Source organism: Onthophagus taurus, chromosome 1 (genome assembly GCF_036711975.1).
Source record: "Onthophagus taurus isolate NC chromosome 1, IU_Otau_3.0, whole genome shotgun sequence".
Lineage (NCBI taxonomy): Eukaryota > Metazoa > Arthropoda > Insecta > Coleoptera > Scarabaeidae > Onthophagus > Onthophagus taurus.
The window spans coordinates 7,842,534-7,864,885 of record NC_091966.1 but is presented as its reverse complement, the minus strand read 5'-3'; the positions used below and the strand labels follow the sequence as shown (position 1 = coordinate 7,864,885).

The following is a 22,352-nucleotide window of genomic DNA, read 5'->3' as shown; positions in this document are numbered from 1 at the left end:
CATTGTCATTAATGTGTCGAAAATATTAATTTTAAAAATTAACATCTAAGAATTTTTAACTTAAAAATGCTTTTCCTGTGGATTTTAAACACAATAATAGTTAATGCATTCGGAAAATGTTCCAAATCTTGCGAAGTATTTATCTCAATTTTAAATATTATTATTGGTTAGATAATTAATTTCAGTCTTGTCATACAACTCAACCAGATGAACTGAACGTTCATATAGTAGCACATACTCATCTAGATGTTGGATGGATCAAGACTTTCGACGAATACTATTGGGGAAGTAATAAATTATTCAGTTTAAATCGACTTATATAATCGAAAGTTTTCCAGCTAAATCGAAAAATAACAAATCAGGAGTTCATTATATCATAGAATCAGTTATCATTGCACTTATGGAAAATTCAAATCGAAGGCATTCGAATTAAAACTTAATTATATTATTCCTCTTTTTCTTTAGATTTATATTTGTAGAAACGGCTTATTTACATAAATGGTGGAATGTAGCCAGTGATAATTCAAAAGAAAATTTGAGAGCATTGATTACAAACGGTCAATTAGAAATTGTTGGTGGAGGATGGACGATGAATGATGAAGCATGCACTAATTACCAAGCCATAATTGACCAATTTACTATTGGACTCAAGTAAATCTTAACAAAACTATTAGATTTAATTAATAAAATTTAAATTTAGATTCTTAAATGAAACGTTTGGTTCATGTGCAATACCTAAGACAGCATGGCAAGTAGATACATTTGGACATAGCAGAGAAATGGCAAAAATTTTTGCTGAAATGAGTTACGAAGCAATCTTTATTGGTCGATTAGATCACCAAGATCGACAACAAAGATTTTATAGTAAAACGCCAGAATTAATTTGGCAAACAAGTTCCAGTTTGGATTCAAAAATTTTTGTTTCCATCATATTCAACGGATACACTTCCCCTTTTTTGTTCTGTTTCGATTTTCTTTGCAATGATAACCCCATCGTCGACGATGACTCTTCGCCTGAATATAATTTGGATGGGATGATAGCTCGCTTTGCAGAATATATTAATATAGTGGCTAGTTCTTATACTACTAATCATATCATGGTAGCTATGGGTGGTGATTTTCACTTTCAGGATGCGTTACGACATTTTTCCAATTTAGATAAACTTATTCAGTATGACTAAAACTAAAAAAGAGTTAAAAATGTTATTAAAGTAATAATTAATTAATTTTAGTGGATTCAAAGTTTTGAATCATAGTTTTCACGGGCAAAGAATTAATTTAATTTATTCCACCCCAAATTGTTATCTAAAAGCTATTAAAAAACAATTAGCATCGAACAGACAAAGTTATGATATAAAATTTGATGATTTTTTTCCGTATGGAAGTGATCAACATTCATTTTGGACTGGATTTTATAGTTCCAGGCCAAATTCAAAGAGATTTGAAAGGGAATGTAACTATATTTTGCAGGTAGATATCTTTTTTTTTTGTTATTTAGCTTATTATTTTATTTAATAGATAACAAAACAAGTAACTAGTTTCTTTCCACAAATCGATGATAGAATTGCCAATTTAAGACCAATGCAAGAAGCTTTAGCTATTATGCAACATCATGACGCTATTACTGGCACAGAAAAACAACATGTTGCTAATGATTATCATAGATTGTTAACTGAAGCTTTTGAAAAAAATATCATGCAAACGAGTGATGTATTATCGTATGTATTAACAAAATCTTATGTAGTAAGAAACAAACAAAAACAACACTACATAAATAAAAGCCATGTATAATTATAAATTAAACTCGATGTACAGGAATAAACAAATTGAGACAAAATCGAAAATGTAGTAACAAAATAAATTAAATTTTTTTTTTACAGTATTCTTCTGCCAACAAGTCCTTTAGACGACATTGACCTAAACTTAATCTATTGTATTTATGCAAATGTAAGCATTTGTAAGCTAACCCAAGAAGAAGAATTTATTCTCGCAATTTATAACCCTTTAAGCGCACCTATTTCACATTATATACGACTACCAGTGTCATCTGGATGTTTTACCATCTTTAATTCAAACGGTATTAAAGCCATCAAAAAGTTTTTATTAAATTCTCACCATATTATTTTAGACAGAAAGGTACCTTTCGATATCTTTCCATCAATCGATGATTTCATTGACTACAAAATTCATAATCCTGCTAAATATGAACTAGTTTTTTATGCGGAAGATTTACCATCACTCGGTGTAAAACTTTACTCATTTGAAAAGAATGGTGTTTGCAAATTTTGCGCAAAACCTGATTTAACGGTAAATCAGTATTCTTTAGGAGATAATTTAAATGGTTTTCACGTGGATGAAAACACCGGTCTTTTATGCAGCGCAAGATTAAATGGTGAAATTATTAAATTACAACAAGAGTTTTATTATTACATAAGCGCCTTTGGTGATAATTACGCCGATTATACAAGATCGTCTGGAGCTTATGTTTTTAGACCAGCACTTCCAGATGCCACAAAATTATTTACAACCGTTCATACAACTACGTATAAAGGAAATTTAGTTGATGAACTTCATCAAATATTTAATCCATGGATAAAGCAAATTGTTAGAGTTTATGAAATTGGGAATTACATCGAATTTGATTGGTTAATTGGCCCAATCAATATAAAGTATGTATATTATAGAATAATCCGGCAAACCGCACGATTTTAAGAAGTCGTATAACTTCGAAAATACGGGCTGCTTAAAATCGTACCATCCCTTATTAATACATTCAAGTTAACTTTTGAAATATAATATAAAATTACTTAAAATTAAAATATTATTAGGGATAATAAAGGAAAAGAAATAATATCTAGATTTAAAACTGGATTAAACACAAATGACATTTTTTATACTGACTCAAATGGTGGAGAAATGATTAAACGAAAACGAAATTTTCGACCAACTTTCAATTTATATACTGCAGAAAACGTTTCGTCAAATTATTTTCCAGTCACTTCAAAAATTTGTTTACGAGATGAAAATAAAAACTTCGAATTTGCTGTCATTACAGATAGATCTCAAGGAGGAACCAGTCTAAAATCTGGGCAACTAGAACTTATGGCAAAATCACCGTAATTATTGATGTTGCACTTTTTAATCTTAATCCTTTTTAGGTTCATAGAAGAATTCTGTACGATGACGGATTCGGCGTTGACGAAGCATTGAATGAAGAAGAATTCGGCAAAGGGATTATCGTTAGAGGAAAACATTATGTTACATTTGGGCCGAGATTAACCAGAAAACGTAAAAATCCATTTTTTATTTTATTAATACATTAGGTAATTCATTTTGTAGTATCTTTGAGTTCAAGTGTAATTCAGAAAGATCTTGTTCAGTTTCAAAAAATGACTCCTTTGCCATTTGTAATTGAACCAAGAAATATTTGGGGAGTACTTTCAAAAGAAATTTCAGGGTTATTAAGACCTTTACCGAGAAATGTACAAATTTTAACGTTAGAACCTTGGAAACCCAGCGAAAATACACTTTTATTACGTTTAGAACATTTATACGAAGCGAATGAAAATGATTTCTTATCAAAAGTTGCTGTGATTTATTTAGATGTAAGTATTGTGTTCTAATTTAACTTCAACATAGGTATTAATCTTTATTTTGTATATTGATGGGTTAACACATTTCTTCTACTACACTCTTAGTTTAGTAATTAAATGCAAAAAAATATATCAAGTTAGCAAAAATGATCTTACTAATTGTTTTACCTACTAACGAAAGCCGCGCTGGGACTGGAAATAAATCTCGCTAAAACTAAGCTATGCAATATCCTCCAAATACAGCAGCTCTCACCACAAATCCAAACCGTCCCATACATGTTTATCTCGAATCTTCAATCTCCAGTAAGGGTACTTGTGAGCCAGAAATAAGGCGACGCAAATATGGTCAGACAAACAGATAACGTTTTCCCGATATTTCTATACGCAGCAGAGTCATGGACCATCAAAACTTCAGACATACACAAAATTGACGGTTTTAGGATGTGGATCTGGGGATGTTGCGTAGACGAACAAGCGCGTCAATTCTAAACAAGCTTCAGAACTGTGTCCGAGATATAGTCCAACGCAGAACTGTCCAGCATTTTGAGCATGTAGTACAACGATATAAGTCTAGAAAAATTAGTGACCTAGAGCGAGGTCGATGGTAAATGCTCCAGAGGCAGATCGGCCGCTTGATGGCTAAACCGAATTAAGAATATCACCGAGAGACGCCTCTGCATACAACATTGTGAGCTAAAGACTAAATCAGGTGGAAAGAAATAACAAATCACTACACCTAAACACCATAGAGTTGCAATTCCTCAGAAATGAAGAGACCGACTTAGAAAGAGAATTATTTAAGTTGTAGCAGAACATCTTTACACCTTTATACAGTGAATTTCACTTAAGATGCAATATACAAAAATACATTTCCATAGAAACTAGGGCGTACCTACTTACTTTGTCTCACATAAAATGCACCAACCTCGATCAATACGGGGAACGCAGTGTCCGTTATAGCTCAATAAAAATATACAACAATCTAGCACTGAATAGCAAATAAAACTAGATAACACTAGCGCTAGAACTAACACTAGACCTAGAACTAGAAAGTATTGTCTTCAGCCGCACGACTAAACCCGAATGTTTCTAGTTCTAGTGTTAGTTCTAGTTTTATACTAGCACTATCACTAGAACTAACACAAGACCTAGAACTAAAATCATTCGGGTTTAGCCGTCTTGAGAGACGTGCGGCTAAATCCGAATGTTTCTAGTTCTAGGTCTAGTGTTATAGTTTTGCACTAGCACTGTCACTAGAACTCACATAAGACCTAGAACTAGAATCATTCGGGTTTAGCTGTCTTGCGAGACGTGTGGCTAAATCCGAATATTTCTAGTTTTAGGACCAGTGTTAGTTCTAGTTTTACACTAGCACTATCACTAGAACTACCACAAGACCTACAACTAGAATCATTCGGGTTTAGCCGTCTTGGGAGTCGTGTGGCTAAATCCGAATGTTTCTAGTTCTATGTCTAGTGTCAGTTCTAGTTTTTATTGTTATTCAGCGTTAGATGGTGGTATATTTTTATTGAACAAAAAGTAGAACTAACACTAGACCTAGAACTAGAATGTATCGTCTTCAGCCGCATGGCTAAACCCGAATGTTTTTAGTTCTAGTGTTAGTTCCAGTTTTACACTAGCACTATCACTAGAACTAACACAATTCCTAGAACTAGAATCATTCGGGTTTAGCCGTCTTGAGACGTGCAGCTAAATCCGAATGTTTCTAGTTCTAGGTCTACTGTTAATTCTAGTTTTACACTAGCACCATCACTAGAACTAACACAAGACCTAGAACTAAAATCATTCGGGTTTAGCCGTCTTGAGAGACGTGCGGCTAAATCCGAATGTTTGTAGTTCTAGTGTTAGTTATAGTTTTGCACTAGCACTATCACTAGAACTAACACTAGGTCTAGAACTAGAATCATTCGGGTTTAGCCGTCTTGGGAGACGTGTGGCTAAATCCGAATGTTTCTAGTTCAATGTCTAGTGTCAGTTCTAGTTTTTATTGTTATTCAGCGTTAGATTGTGGTATATTTTTAATTGAATAAAGAGTAGAACTAACACTAGACCTAGAACCAGAAACATTCGGGTTTAGCTGTGCGTCTCTTAAGACGGCCGAAAACTCAGGGATATCATAAGGACGTCACTTTTTTCCAAGCAAAACTTTTCCTTTGCAAAACTACCCAATACCTGTACTATTAAGCTATGTTGCATTTTATGTGGGACAATACAACTGCATAGTAGTTTTATAACTATGGTTACTGAATTCATATATTGCAAGTTATATGAAATTCCTGGTATATATAGCTAGCTTATCATGATTCCTATTATACATGCCTATCTAAATATTAAATTAAATGCAAAATATTTTTTCCACATTCTACACTTTATAGTAAAAATCTGTACTTACACAACTATTAGCTAACTGGCTATCGACAATAATACCACAAACACAAAACATCAAGAAATACACAAAGCTGGTAAATCATCATAGCAACTAACAAATAAACTTACTCAATATAATTAGGATTTTAAGCAAAAATTTGTTTTTGATTTAGGAATTATTTACATTTTTTGATGTACTACATATTGAAGAAATGACCCTTGGAGCAAACATTCCATTGAGGTGCAATAAAAGATTGAAATGGTACGTTCAAGAAAACAAAGATATAACTAATCCATTTGAAAATTGGATTATAAAAAAAAATAAAATGTCATGTGATTATAGAGTGGAATTGTATCCTATGGATATAAAAACATTTATATTAACTGTAATTTATAAATAATAAAGTAATAAAAAAATGTTATTAATAGAAGTCAACTTGAATACATAGGTATTTATTTTCATTCCAACAAATTAAAACAAACAAGTATCACAGAATTACAACTTGGTTTATGTGAATTACACTATACTTCTCAGTTGAGTTAATTAACCAAAATAAGATAAATACAGGGAAATATATTACATGTCTTTAAACCATACACTAAATTATTAATTAAACCGTGAGCTTTTCACAACTACTAAAATTAGGTTCTGAAATATATTATTTAAGAAGTTTGTGGAATTTTAAATCGTTATACTTCAAGAAATACAGTTGAAAATTATTAATAGAAAAAACATTCCACAATTCTTTAATCTCAAATACTTAATTTTATGGTTGTATTTAACAATCTATCAACAAACTTACTTATAATCAAGTCATAAATAAAACACGTTGCAATTTTGTATGTACTTTGGAATAAATAAAGACCAATTAAAATAACAGCAGGATATACCAGTAACCGACAAACTTAATTTTTTTAAACAAAATGCTTTTTTACCCTTGACTACGAAGCTGATTCAACTTCTCGCAAGATGGCAATTTCATATTCTGCGCGGAAAGATACATATCACGATCTCCAAAATTTCGAGCTTTCCACAATAACGATTCACCTAAACAAAAAAAAATTAAGAATTTTCATAATACAGAATTTAAAGAAAATGAAGGCTGATATAAATCTAACTTACGATAGTTCTTTTCACGATAACAAGAATGTTTGAGCGAAGTTATGTACTCCTCTTCAATTGTACTCTCAAGACGTCTCACTGAACCTTGATATTCATTGTGGAAGTTCTGTTTCACCCAATATTCAATATTCAAGTTTTGCGTTTTACGCATCAACGGATACTTTCTGCGATAAATATATCATCAAAACACCACAAAAATACACAAATTAAATTAAATAAATTGAAAAAGACAATTTTAAAACATCATTATTTTTATATTCTTCCATAAGAACTTTAAAAAAATATATCCATCGATTCAAAAAAAAAAAACTACTTACGAAGTCGCTTGTAAACTATATGCTGGATCAGAAATAAACATACTAGATGCCATCGACAATAAAACAGCTAGAATTATTGGTAAAAACTGTAGCAATAAGGTATACCCAGATTGTTGTTGCTAAAATCATAAAAAATCCAGTATTCTTTTATTACTTTTATTTAATATATTTTGATTATCAGTACTTCTCTGTGGTTGTGATTTTGATGTGTCGATTCACCGCCAGCAGTACGGCGAAATCGGGTTCTGTGTACATACACGTTCGAATTAGTGAAACTTCCTCCCAATCCACCTCCAAAGAACATATTAAACAATTCGTCTGCGCTAACGTCAGCTTCAAATCCCCGCGTGTATGACTCGTGATGTCGTGTGTTTCTTTGCTCATCAGGACCGAACATATCATATTGTTTTCTCTTTTCAGCATCAGTTAGAACGGCCACTGCATTTCCTATAAAAGACAAGATAATGTTTTCGTGTTTTCAATTTTTAAACAATTACAACAATTATTTCCAACAATTATTAGGAACCTCTCCAAAGCAGCAAAATATGAAATAAAAGTTTCTGAAAAGACTTAATATACATAGGGTCTCAAATGCCTCCTTAATGAGATATAGCGGGTCAAAGTTTCTTTAAAATTAAACATTATCTGCAATAAAAAGCCCTTTTTTAAAAATATTTTCAACGTCTCTGCTAATTTTGTCAAACAAGCAGTATTTTCGTGTAAAGTGATCAATTATCTATCAATTGGTCTATCTATCAACTTTGATCAAAGCAATAGTTTTTCAGAAAAAACTCGTTTGTAGAAAATTCAATTGTTAATTCAATCAAAAACTGTTTCTTTAATCAAAGTTTTGTAAGTGACCAATTGATAGATAATTGATCATTTTACACGAAAATACTGCCCATTTGACAAAATTAGCAGTGCCGTTGACAATATTAAAAAAAAAGCTTTTTATTACAGATAGTGTTTAATTTTAAAGAAACTTTGACCCGCTATATCTCGTTAAGGAGGCATTTGCAACCGCATGTATATTAAGACTTTTCATATAAGTACGAAGGCTTTCACGGCCAGTGTGAATTAAACTAAGATTAGAACTAAAACTAGAACTAACACTAGAAACTTTCGGGTTTTGCCGTGCGGCTTTTAATAAAAGGTTTGATGTTTCGAAGTGACCACTTCGAACCAGTTTCTGAAGAAGGTTGCAACATGGCATCCGAAACGTCAAACCTTTTATTAAAAGACGCACGGCAAAACCCGAAAGTTTCTAGTGTTAGTTCTAGTTTTAGTTCTAATCTTAGTTTAATAAGACTTTTCATCTTAATTTTTGTTGTATTACCTGCCCTAAAAGTCTGTCAGCGGTTTTTTGAATCACTCTGTATAAATACGTTAGCAGTCTTAACTTTAGTACTTAATCTACTGTTGGGTGCTAGGTAGTCACTATTTGTTAAATAGTTATTTATATTACAAGTGGGCTAGAAACATAATTACAGACCGAGTCGTGTAATTACAAGAGTACTGTAATTATGCTCTAGCCCATGTGTGATATACAGCATTTTATCTTCGACTGCTAAAAATTACTAAAAAATCAATTTCTTTAAAAAAGTCTATTTGACATTTATAAAAATATTTTGAAATGATTGTTGACAATTGTCAACAATGAATTGTCAGTTTCAACAACATGTTTACTCATCTGGAATAAGTGTTTCGAAATGTAGAAACATAACAATAAATGTATATAATAAATAGTATTGTTTCTCTGTAAGTAGATAGCACTTTTTCTTTTGTATTGTTGCTCGTTTCAATAAATTAAGTCTGTTCTGATTAGGCTAAAAATGCGTTACGTAATGAAACCAGTGCGGTAATGAACTTCATTACGTAACTCAAATCACTTCAAATGAGTGCGGTAATGATGACTTATCCAAGCAGTCGTAGATAAAAAAAATTTCTGTTTTAAAAATTCAATAATTTGTAAAATGAGTAACATTAATTTGCCTGAAAACGTGCTAGAAAGTGCTGAGGAAGCTATGCAAGCACTTATTCCAACCAAGTCGAAAGTGAGATACGAAAAATGTTATACTGAGTTCAAACAGTGGCAGCAAATTAATAATACGTCATTTTTACAATACCGATATGTCACTTTACACTCCTAGGACAGTTATAAGTTATAAGGTACATTACAAACTAACTTTTGCGAATGTTAAGGACCTTCTTACAGCCTGAAACCGGTAAAATCAATAACACACAGTAACTGTAGCAATCAGTAACGATACTAATGATAATAATTGATCACAATAACAATTAATTAATAACAATAGAATTTAAAGTACATTTTTGAAGTATGCACCATTCACCTCACAGATTTTACAATTCGCGTTTTTAAAGACCTTTAAATATTAAATAACATTTGATCATTATTTCGAATTGCAGTCATATTTTTGTACACCATATCTTTCAATTGTGTCCATATTGAAAAATCAAATGAATTCAAATGGACCAATGAAAAAATTGGCTATTACACCACATCAAATATTTACTTCAAACTTGTGTTAAAATGTCTTACCCTCACAGCATGTGGATTCATAGAATCCCATAAGTGATTGTTTATCCAATTGAAAGAACCCCTCTTGTAAACGTCGCTTTATCAGTGACAAGAATCTTGCCAAGAAAATGTTAGAAAACTCAATATGGCATTTGTGGCATTTGATTATTGGTGATTATTGCACATGGAAATTAGAAGAATATTGACAATTAACAAGCAATTGTCGAAACATGGGCGGAAAAATAAGCCTAAAATAAGCTAGTGTGTATCTAGCGCTCTCTACGAGCAATCACAAAACAAGTTTCAAATTCATATCACTCATGCTCGAAAATATAAAACTACCAAATTTTTGTGTTAATAGCAGAAAAACCTTAAAAATTATGAATAAATTTCGAAATAGGAATTTAACTTTCAACACCCTGTACCTCAAAAAACACCAACATCTGTATAAGAGTATGGATTAAAACGTCATATTTTAGTGTCTAGCGTCTCCGATATTTGGATAGCCCATTCTTTCTGACTCAGCCTGTATATTGAGCTTGAACATGTGTCATTAATTTAATTTTGTTATTAATTCAGTTTGTATTTAATTTTCTTTTTATTGTTGTTGCTTTTCTTGTACTAATCGGTTTTTAGTGGATACTTAATTATGGTCCCCTTGTATATATCCCAAATTAAAATAAATAAATAAATAAAAAACGTAAACATTTCAGATACTCAAAACTCATTAACCACACAAATTCATTATAATGTCAAATCAGTAAATGTGAGAAGTAATCGTCACATGACTAAACAAAAAATTATGCTGTTCTAACCTTTGACCTTGTATTAAATTTCACCTTTAGTGCCAGGATAGATGATGGCCTTTTTTGTTTTCATTAAAACTAAAAATAGGTATATAGTGCTGAGTTATAAAGAAAGCTTTAAACTACTGAAGACTAGTTCTCTTGGCATGAGACATCTAAATGGTCAAAGTCAGGAATATATCAGCACCTAAGAGGTAAGGTGTGTTAAGTCACAAACTCAAAATTGTTAAAGAGAGAGATTTGAAGTGGACTTAATGTTTAGAGAAATACATATGGTGGAGATAACTCATTTTACAAAAAATGTGACTTAACACATCTGACCTCTAATTGTTAAGGTGAGATTTGAAAGTCGACTTAATGTTTAAACAAATACACATAGTGGAGATAAATCATTTCGCAAAAAATGTGACTTAACACACCTTACCTCTGAGGTGCTGATATATTAGATGGTATGATCAAGTTTCTATGGACACCTTTACAGGGCTTTGTCATTTAAAAACATATTTTTACAATTGATTTTATTTGATAACGTTTGTGTTTAGAGGATGCATGCATATATCAGTGCTATGCAATTTATTTCTACTAGATTTCTAAATAATGACTTGAATAGTGGAATTTATTACAGGTATTTTTCAGGAATCCATTTGTTCCGCCTCCAAAATACATTCTTTAATTTAAAAATACATCAATTTTACTAATTTTAAAACATTTAAATATATCAAATTCAAATAATGAGAAATAACAAAATTAATAAAAGGGCAGAATAATTCGTAAACCAACTTACCAATTGCTTTAAAAGCTTCTGCTGACCCAGGATACTTATTCTTATCTGGATGTAATTGTAAAGCCATCTTCTTATAAGCCTTTTTAATGTCAGAATCAGTGGAATCCTTACTAACCCCCAAAATTTCATAATAATCCTTGCACTTTTTAATTCTCTTCACAGCTTCAGCTTGATCAGTAGTGTACTCAGGTTCAGCTGGTTTTTCCGGTTTAGGGGCCGGTTTTCTTTGCTTAATTTCTGGTTCCTTTGAGGGCGGCATTAGTTCGATTTTCGAAAGTAACACTAATAAAATTAAGTAATGTTAAGAACACGTCATTGTGTTGAAAGTAAACTAATCGATGATAACTAACCTTTTGCTTTTTCGCTGGGGTACAATCGTTCGGCTTTTTGAAGAAATTTCTTTGCCTTTTCTCGGTTCCTTTCAAGGATAGCGTTTTCGGCGATTTCAATGCATCGGTCCGCCTCGTCCTTATTCACTTCCATTTCTTCGATTAATCACGGAACGTCTTGTAAATTTAGTGTTGATTCTGACGATTTTGACTAATGACACTTTTGACAGAACAGCAATTGGTGTGAAATTCGTCACATGATCGAATTAATTTATATTTTGTTAATAAAATTAATTAAAATTATCGTTAATAATAAAACGTTGTATTAATTTATGATTATATTATCGGTTTATATTAAAATTTATTATTATTTTGCATGAAAACGATTTTTAGTTTGACGTTTAAGAACGTACTCGCATTATGACAGATTTCTGTAACTAACCTCAAACAAAACCTGCCTTATTTGGTAATTCAATTTTTGGCAAATTTAACACTCATTAAGAAGTATTATAAATAAAAGTAATAACTTAAAACATGGCTGAAGATTTACAAAGAAAAATGCAAGCTGAATTAGAAACTTATCAAACTTTACAAAAAGGTATTAATCCCAACTAATCTGAATTGATCATAACCTCATTCAATTAACCACATTTTCTCCGTTTTATAGAATACAGAAAAGCTCTAACTGTCCGTCAACAACTAGAAACTCAATTAACTGAAAATAATATGGTATCTGATGAACTAAAGATGCTTAAAGATGATACAGCAATATTTAAATCTGTTGGTCCAATACTCGTAAAAACAGAACTGGTAGAAGCCAAACAAAATGTCTTAAAAAGGATAGAATACATTAGCAAGGAAATGAAACGAGTTGAAGAACAAATTGCTGGCATTGAAAAGAAACAAGACACATCCAGAGAAACCTTACAAAAATTCCAACAACAAATTCAACAAGCGCAAATGAGAGCGGCTATGCAGGCTTAGTAAAGAATTTTTTTCTTTTCTTTCTTTATAATTTGATCTTCAATTAAAATAATTCTTGCGTAATGCCCAGTTTATATTTAATAAAACTTCTATTTAACACATTAAATAAAAACTTTTTATAACATTCAATATATTGCAAAATGTTTTATTATAATTGTATCATTATTTTTATAATCATATCTGAATGTTGTAATATAATTTGTATATGAATTTTTGTGTTTTGCATGCTGAAATAAACCAAGATTTGCTTAACTATTTGTTTTCTTATTACCCAACTGTGATTTATGGTTCACAATTATTGTGTGACTATAACTTTTTTTCTAGGATCACAGAGAATGGTTATATTTTTGTGTTGTACATGATTAATCACAAATCCAGAAAATAGATTCCCATTCATAAACATATGTAGTAACTCTTCATTGGTTTCAGGTGTCACCTGTGTTTCCAGTTTCTATCTTTGCTGTGTTTGGTGTTATAAATATATGTATATTTTAGGTGTTTTCTAATGATCTGTCCGTTTATTTTTTTTTTTTGATTAACAATTTTTTGGTCGTCTACCTTAACAATGTATGGTGACCTTGAAATTATAAATATGTATCCTTGTTTCAAAATTCATTTTTTAATAGCGACTTCCATAAAATAGCCATTCGTTTTGGTGGACGGACCTGGATTCACCAGTGATGGATTTAGAATTGGGAAAATAGATTTTAACTTGCTTGAATTTATTACTAGGAATGACATAAAAGTAATGAACCAAGACTGTGTAGGTACCTCAATGCCAGGTTCTAAATTATTGAAACTACTCTAACATTCGCGAATATATCAAATTAGATTAATAACTGATCTGTTTCTGAAGAAGTGTCATTGTTAGATCATAGATGGATTATCTTTGTCCTTGATTACAAATGTACTGAGGTTAAGGTTTATGTAATTTTGTCCAATTAATCTAAAATCGTCTGCAGCCCAGTTGTTGCAATTGATCACCACATCGACACTAAATTGAGCAACATATAATGCAACGCCTCGGCCGTAAACGACCTTGGTTAAACTTATGGTGGATCATGTATGATATTGCCTGATTATAGTAGAAATGTATGATTTCTGTTAGTTAAACCGAGGTTGCTTGTGGTGTAACCAATACGTTACGTCGCGACGCCTCGGCAGCAAGCAACATCGGCTTAATTAAAAGAAACCATTCATACTACAACCTAAGATTAGCCGAGATTTCTTGCGGTCTGGGCGTTACTAAATCGACGTTGCCAAGCCAAAGCGGCATTAACGACATTGACTTAGTTTTTCATCAATATTGAAGGTTGCAGTTTATTTGTGGTTATGTGGTTGCATTAATTGTTGAATACACATGTAAAAATGCTGTTCGACAGCATAGCTAAGTAAGGTGACCATTTTAGCGTTTATGCCGTTTTGACTTGACAGTGGCGAAATGTGTTATCCAATTTAGTGCTTACGGCATTAAACACATGGACAACACATAGTACAATGACTCAGCCGCAAGCTTTTTCGGCTGGCATATATGATTTCGCCCAATTATCGTGGAAATGCATGATTTAAGCTGATTAAATCGACATCGTGTGCTTAATTTTCTCTATTCTTAGATTAGCTGAGGTAGTTTGCGGCGGAGCGCTGTAATATATTTATTAGGTTTTTGTTTGAATCCTTGTTATAGTGAACATAGACACTGTTCCATTTTTTTGGTACAACTAAACACATTTACAAATACGTTGATACAGTAAAAAACTCTTGCAACATTTTTTTTACTTTTGGTCAACCTTATCAAGAATTTGGTTTTATATTGGAAGGATTAGAAACATTATAACATTTAGGCCCACTTTTACCATCCTCCTGATAAACTATCTAGAGGATAGTTGCCATGGTTACGGCGGTTTTAAGCACTCTCATTGGCTAAGAGCTGTATTTACCTATCGGATAAATTTATCAAGAGGTGGTAAAAGTGGGCCTTAAAAATTAAGTTTTCTTTAGTAATTAGTAATGCCAATCATAGCGTGAAGTTTTCTTTTGAAATGCCAATTAAACCGTGAAGGAATGTAGGTAAGGTTAGTTCTGTTTACAAACATTAATTATAGCGTGAAGTTTTCTTTAGTAATTAGTAATGCCAATCATAGCGTGAAGTTTTCTTTTGAAATGCCAATTACAACGTGAAGGAATGTTAAGTAAGGTTATTTTTGTTTACAACATTAATTATAGCGTGAAGTTTTCTTTTGAAATGCCAATTAAACCGTGAAGGAATGTTAGGTAAGGTTAGTTCTGTTTACAAACATTAATTATAGCGTGAAGTTTTCTTTAGTAATTAGTAATGCCAATTATAGCGTGAAGTTTTCTTTTGAAATGTCAATTACACCGTGAAGGAATGTTAAGTAAGGTTAGTTTTGTTTACAAACATTAATTATAGCGTGAAGTTTTCTTTTGAAATGCCAATTAAACCGTGGAGGAATGTTAGGTAAGGTTAGTTCTGTTTACAAACATTAATTATAGCGTGAAGTTTTCTTTAGTAATTAGTAATGCCAATTATAGCGTGAAGTTTTCTTTTGAAATGCCAATTAAACCGTGAAGGAATGTTACGTAAGGTTAGTTTTGTTTACAAACATTAATTATAGCGTGAAGTTTTCTTTAGTAATTAGTAATGCCAATCATAGCGTGAAGTTTTCTTTTGAACTGTCAATTAAACCGTGAAGGAATGTTACCTTAGGTTAGTTCTGTTTACAAACATTAATTAATGTTTGTACATACGTTCACAGGCGGTGCTGAAGATATTCCAGACATGTTTCAGACACATTTGTAGCGAAATGTTTCAAATGAAATGTTTCTGCTACATATTTTAATGATATTTCATAAATATTTCTACTGAAATGTATTTGATACATATCTTTAGATACGTTTCGTAAAAATCGTATCTGTCACGTATATATCACTATACGTTAAAATTGAAATGTTTCACAGAGGTTTCTTGTTTACTGGGTAACTACCAAGCCATCCAATTTTGCACGGAAAACTGATTGAGGTTCAGCTCCATCCATTTCATAAAGACAAACCGATAAATATAGCAAACTTTACCAATGAAATCTGTGCTGTTGCACAAGTTTACTTCGAAAATTTTTCTCCGTTATTTATCTGGTACCTGGAAGATATATTTCCTTGATACTTATTCAAAGAACGTTTGAACATAATCAGGAATTCGTCGACTATATTGCAAACCATATTTATAAGTATCAAAGAATATACGTACAAAAGAACGTAATTTGTATATATTGTTGTAATCTTAGACAATAATTAGGGATGAAATTACCATCTTCAATGCAGAATAGATGAAGATAGTATTACTTAGAAGAGAGTAGCATCCAGCTGACGTGGAGACTAAATTCTAAACATATGTGATACATGGCGCTAAAATACGTATCTAAGGCTAGATTGTTATATGAAATGCAATGTTTAACTTGCAACAGAAGCCAAGGAATCCATACCAATAATTGAGCTGGAGAACATACTGAATTTACCGACGTTAATGTATAGTAGTTTGTAAAAACTGATGGAGTTCGAAGCAACTTCTGGTAGGTAGACAACCGCAATTTGAAGATTTGTGGATATCAATATTCAATGATAGTTCCAAGGCAAGTTAAGGGTAGACAGATAGGTTTTTTCTTTCATAACCTTGAACTACACCTGATTGTCTCACTAGGGTCTTACTATAATTATTAGTGCGATAATGACTTTGATGAAATCAATAGCATGTTCAGTCTCAGGTTAATGTCGCTATCTATTTGAAGAGGGTACTGTTCAAAATCGCATTGCAATCTGACGGCGCAAAATGGGCAGCTAAAGCGGTAATTCATCAACGGTAGGTTAACTTGGGGTGTCTCGTCCACTTTTTAAGTGAATCTTCCTGGTAGTCTTCTATTTTTGCTAACGGCAACTTGTGATCAATTTATGCTAATCAGTGTATTTGAAATGTTACATTGTATTGAGGACTTTGTTTTGTCATTGTTGATTACAGAGAACTCCCTTCTTTGCTGGTGATAGGTCACTATTTAAGTTTAAATGAAGTAAATTTTTAAAGCTTAAAGTACAACTGGGTTGCAAGGAAATTCTAAACAACCTATGTTTTTAAATATAACTTTGGTGACATGAGTGAAATCAGGACTCATTCTAATTCAGGTCCTTAACATCAGCTAATTCTAGCAAGGATGACTTAAAAGGACTTATTGAATTTGCAGCAGGATTCAGTTTGATTTAGAAATTTTTATACTTTTCAAAACTTGATGAAAAAATTCTACGTTGTGATGTATTCTGTCATATGAATCTATTATATGAATTCAAGTTTTATAAAATTATTCATACTCCATTCACCAGAAATTTTATTCAATTTTATTCACTGACTCATATTACAAAGAATTGTTGGAAATAAAAGTCTCATTCAACTTTTATCAGGTTGACAATGCGCCATTTTGAGACATAAATGTAGGTCCATCGTGAATTCAGTAAGCTAGCAAGCAGATCCTCGTCTATTTTTAAATGTTTGGCAGAGCGCTGTTCGTTCGAAACTGAATCTGTCCCGCTTCCCGCAGGATAAATAAATTCTATTTCTGGACGATGGTCTTCGTCAAACCTGTACACGAGGAACAGTGCACGAACGAAACCATTCAAGTATACTTTAAACGCGATTTTGATTCGGTTACTGCTACGTGTCCGTCGCGTGTCTCGCCAATTTTCAGTTTCTTTGTGCGTTGTTCTTAACGAGAATCTCATAAAAAAATAGTGTTCTAAAAAAAACTATTAAAAGTATTGAACGAATTTTGATAAGAATAAGTAAGTTATACTTTTTGTAGGTTACACAATTTTATTATTTTTTGTGTAATCGATGAAAATTGTGAATAAAAAATTTGATGAAAACTAACTATACTAAAAACTTTTACCCAAATTGAAGATTTTTTTTATTTCTTCTCCTTCTTTCTAATTCACTAAATAAATTATGCTTGTACTATAATTTTCAAAATCAGAAAAACATTTTTTCATTTCAAAGGTTTCAAAATTTTTAAACAATTTGTTAGTCATGGCTACAACAGGAAGTGTAGTTCGTTGTGGAACTAAAGCAAATTTTATGACAAAATATGATTCATAACTTTTTAGAAAATAAAACTAAGGTAATCATATTTCAATAACATATTTCTCGCCAACAATAGCAAATTCAATTGGCGAACGAAATACAATTTCATACGTCAAAAATAAAGGCATGACCAAACCGCTAATCACGCTGTTTCTTTGGCCGCCTACCAGATACGTTCTTATAAAAATACAACAATCATAATAAAACACTTTTGCGCGTTTAAGGTTTGTTATGACGACTTCATAAATGATACGATGGTCAGAAAATAGATTCTGACTGAGAATTTTATTTTCTGATACTGATAACCGAGCCAAATACGTATACACCTTCGTGGAATAATCTAAAAGCATTTTCTATATATTTTTACTTTTGTATATTTTTATAAAATGTATTCTTGCGATGCACGTAAACAAACGTTCTTTTCTATTTTTGGGTGTTTAAAGATTGAAAATGGGTAATGCCAGAAGTTCGGAAATAAGAAATGAGGAATCCAACGAGATATGTAGCACGAACGGAAATGCTACGTCCACACCACAAGGAAATAATATATTCGAACCGACAGAAACTATCAGCAGTGAAAGAGAACAAAGGAGAAAAGAATTAGAAGAAGATTTTGAAAAGTTTAAGCAAGATCTTGCGCGAAAACACGAAAGAAGAAAACAATTAATTTCTGAAAAGCGAAAAGAAATGACCGATCTTCGTGAAGAATTAATCAAAGAGAAAGAAGAAAATTCGAAACTTCGTAGCCTTTTAGAAAGCAAGAATAAAACAACTCAAGAGGATCCGCCTTTTAACACAAAATTCAAGGAAATAATAAACAATTTACAAGAGCAAAATGAAGAATTAAGAAACGAACTTGAAAGAACCAGGCTTATCTTATCCGAAAAGGATTCGATCGTTGATAAAAATAAAGAACTTAGAATAAGTCTTGCTGAGATGCAAAAAGAATTACAATCGGTTAATACCCAAGTCATCGATTTTGAAAAGGAGAGGATAGACTATCAGGAACATGTAACAGCTTTAAAAGACGTTATTAGAGTTACAAAAGAAATGCTTAAAGTTAGAGAAAATCAAATAACAGAGGTAACATAAAAAAATAATTTAATATATCATACTTATTAATAGCACTTAATTTAGTTAAAAAAGAAGTTAACAACAATCGAAGAACTTTTAGCATCAAAAGAAGTTAGCATTTTATCCGATGATCTTCGACAAGAATACGAAAGGCAACTTCAAAATATTAAAGATTTAAGGATTTTGTATCAAGAACGACAAAGAGTCGATACTAGGGAAAAGGACAATTTGAAAAGTCAAATTGAAGATTTGAAGAAGTTGTTGGAAGAAACGCAAAAGAAATCTGAGTAAATATTCTTACTTAAGAAACTTTGGATAATAAGCATTTATTTTGTTTTTCCAGGGAATTTGAAACACGTGTTAACGAATTAGAATCAGATAATTCTACAAAATACGACAAAATCATCAATCTAGAATCGAATTTGGGTCTTTCAAATGCTGAGTGTAAGGAATTACAAGCCGAAATGTCTGTCATCAATCAGGTAATTATTTGCAGATTAATCCAAATTTTAACCATACGCGATTATTCGCATGTTGAGAGATTTAGAGATTTTTTAAGCAATTGCAATTAATTAATTAAGTAATGGTGTTTCAAGAACTGCAATAAAATTCTTTGCAAAATTGTTATTTTTTCAAAAAGTTCCAATCTTATTATCAGATTTCTACAGTTCATCTACAGACGAATTTCGTAATCTTCTATACAATTCAAGAATATACTATTTAATAGTGTAAGACCACCATTTCTGTCTTCGCTGTTGCCACTCTTAAATTCATCTCGTGTAACTTATTAATGACCTTTTGCACCGCCCACGATACCCAACCATACCTAACCCAATCCAACCTAACTAAACTCAAAAAATCCAAAACCAACTCTACTCTAAAATAGCAAACAACATGTTCTTTCTTGTTTGTAGGTCAAAGTTTGATAGTAGAGTCATTTCATTTAAAAACTTCATTTCAAAAAATTGCTCTAACACTAAAATTAGAAATGTTTTTCTGCACGACGCATTTTTTTTTGAACAGGCAGCTCCACAATTAATCTAACTCTGCCTATAAGAACCTAATACATTTATTTTTCCTTGGCTGCTATTTGGTCGTGACAGAAATATGTTAGAGAAGATAGAAAAGAAATAATTTGTTGAATGAAATTACCAATTTATTTTTACCTTATTTTTTACTTATTTTCTTTACAGTTATTTTCTCAAATATTAATTAGTTTCAATAACGAACAAGACATCGATTTAGACAATTTAATAAAATTATTAGAAGAAAATCATGGTCTTTTAACAAATATAGCAATAAACGATGAACATAGCGAAGCTTCAGCATTGCCTAAAGTTTTATTAGACCTCGTTAAGCAAGTGAATGAGAATAAAAAAGAATCCATGGAAGAAATTGCCACTCCAACCGAAAATGTAGAGGTGGTGGCTGAACCAGAAGAAGGTAAAAATCATATTACATAGTAATATCAATTTCAGACATAAGCTATTTTTATTTTAGATACACAATTACCATCAACGCATCAGCTCAATAGTCCCGAGGAAATAGTTGAAAACCTTCCAAAGGTTTGGCGGGTGTTAATTGAGTTGTTAAGTCACCAAACTGCACCAAGCAACGATATTGCTGATAAAAAGAATAATGAAAATGACAATCATTGTTTTAAATCGGTACAAACCCCAACCGGGCTTCGTAAAGTTGTTAGTGTTAGTAAAACGTTTATTAGATTGAAAAGTTTAATTTTGGAGAAAAAATCCCTCGAAAAAGAAATGAACCGACTCAAACATTTAAATACCCATTTAGAGGGTCGCCTTCAAGACCAAGAAAAACGTTTGGTTTTAGTATCGAGCGAATTGTCGAAAACATGGAATGTTGTGGGGATGATGCAAAAACAACACCATCAATTACACACCCAAGAAAAAATTCTTCGATATGAATTAGCACAAAAACGAAAATTATTAACAGAACTAAAAGAGGAATTAGAATACTGTCGACAAAAATGGTTACAAGCCAGGGAGCAAAATACTAGCACAGAAGAACAATGGAAACAATTAAGAACCGAATTTGCATCTAGAAAACAAAACTTAATAGACGACATTAATAATAGCGTTGAAAGTGGTTATAGCGATGAAAAATCTTCTAGTGACGATGATATTCCAGATTCCGATGTAAACGAAGAAACAGAACAAGGAATAAAAAATAATAATGAAAAAGTTGAAGAATCTAAAGAAGTGGGAGATCAGAATATAAATAAATGTTCTATTTTAGACGTTGTTCAGTCTGAAGTTGACGAAATCGTTGGCTCTTTTAATTCAGACTCTACCACTGAAATACAAAATAAAAATATTGAAGTGGTTGATCTAGAAAATGATATTACAAACATAAAACAAGAAGATTTAAATGAAAAAGTTCCTGAAGAAACTGAAATAGAAACCAAAATTCATTTTGAAAATGTACCTTCAACTTCTACTGAAACAGTGGTGAAAAATCCAATACAAGCTGCAGAAGAATTTGTAGCCAGAAGAGAAGCTCGAATGAAACTATTAGAAGAACAATGTAGTGAATTGTATTTCAGTGTAGCTAAAACTTCGTTAAAGGGCGCCGTTTTATCTAATAAATTAAATAATCTTCACGAAACTTATGGAAGTCAATCACAAGAACTACCTCAAGAAAATGCGGGATCAGAAAATGTTGAATTAGAAAATAATTCAAATCGCGATGACCCTGATGAGCCCTCAGAAGAAACTCAAGAAAATAACTCTATTAATTAAAATTATGTATTAGAATAGTGTTTACAACCTACTAAAGTTATCAGTTATTAATCGTACAAAGACAAATTGCTGTGCATATGACAATAAATAAAGTATGTAAATATTATTTGTAATTTGTACGACGATATATTTTGTACGTTTTATATTCGCTTGCTAATATTGTAACTTTCATAACTAAAGGGGCGTAATAAATGTATGGATTATATTGATGTTTTTTATTTGATTCTTTTTATTTATTAATTAAAAAAAATGTGTTGTTTGACATGGAAATCTTTTCGTCGCTTTATTTCTCTTTATGAATCTAATTTAAATAAAAATTCTTATTTACACTGCTTCCATAAAACCGTAAAGTAACTATTACAGTTTCTTTGTTTATAACCAAAATCGAAATGTTGGCTATAAATTTGAATTTGGTATATAAAAGAAAATTTCCTCGATTAAAATCATATTCCTTCGATCATACTCCTTCGAGACTCGTCGATGTTTCGACGAGTTCTTTTGCTGACAATT

The 22,352-nt window shown here is 31.6% G+C and overlaps 4 protein-coding genes across 4 annotated transcripts; 3 read left to right on the top strand and 1 right to left on the bottom strand.

Moving 5' to 3' along the window:
• The first annotated feature begins 2 nt into the window (after positions 1-2).
• LOC111414844 (lysosomal alpha-mannosidase-like) lies at positions 3-6,421 on the top strand. The gene is made up of 13 exons (XM_071196160.1): positions 3-135; positions 186-288; positions 339-420; positions 466-651; positions 701-1,171; positions 1,233-1,470; positions 1,519-1,718; positions 1,881-2,077; positions 2,129-2,669; positions 2,829-3,105; positions 3,159-3,288; positions 3,340-3,605; positions 6,155-6,421. Exons 1-13 carry the CDS (start codon positions 67-69, stop codon positions 6,380-6,382), a joined length of 2,988 nt encoding a protein of 995 aa, XP_071052261.1. The 5' UTR covers positions 3-66; the 3' UTR covers positions 6,383-6,421.
• On the bottom strand, positions 6,419-12,111 carry LOC111414873 (dnaJ homolog subfamily B member 12). Its single transcript, XM_023046332.2, has 6 exons — positions 11,901-12,111; positions 11,551-11,832; positions 7,606-7,868; positions 7,422-7,540; positions 7,105-7,268; positions 6,419-7,029 (listed from the first exon to the last, which is right to left on the bottom strand). Exons 1-6 carry the CDS (start codon positions 12,031-12,033, stop codon positions 6,914-6,916), a joined length of 1,077 nt encoding a protein of 358 aa, XP_022902100.1. The 5' UTR covers positions 12,034-12,111; the 3' UTR covers positions 6,419-6,913.
• Positions 12,112-12,304: 193 nt separating this feature from the next.
• On the top strand, positions 12,305-13,115 carry LOC111414867 (prefoldin 6). Its single transcript, XM_023046322.2, has 2 exons — positions 12,305-12,477; positions 12,547-13,115. Exons 1-2 carry the CDS (start codon positions 12,414-12,416, stop codon positions 12,861-12,863), a joined length of 381 nt encoding a protein of 126 aa, XP_022902090.1. The 5' UTR covers positions 12,305-12,413; the 3' UTR covers positions 12,864-13,115.
• Positions 13,116-17,504: 4,389 nt separating this feature from the next.
• Positions 17,505-22,047, top strand: LOC111414877 (putative leucine-rich repeat-containing protein DDB_G0290503). The gene is made up of 6 exons (XM_023046336.2): positions 17,505-17,702; positions 18,444-19,083; positions 19,138-19,361; positions 19,418-19,556; positions 20,268-20,517; positions 20,575-22,047. Exons 2-6 carry the CDS (start codon positions 18,451-18,453, stop codon positions 21,840-21,842), a joined length of 2,514 nt encoding a protein of 837 aa, XP_022902104.2. The 5' UTR covers positions 17,505-17,702; positions 18,444-18,450; the 3' UTR covers positions 21,843-22,047.
• The last annotated feature ends 305 nt before the right edge of the window (positions 22,048-22,352 follow it).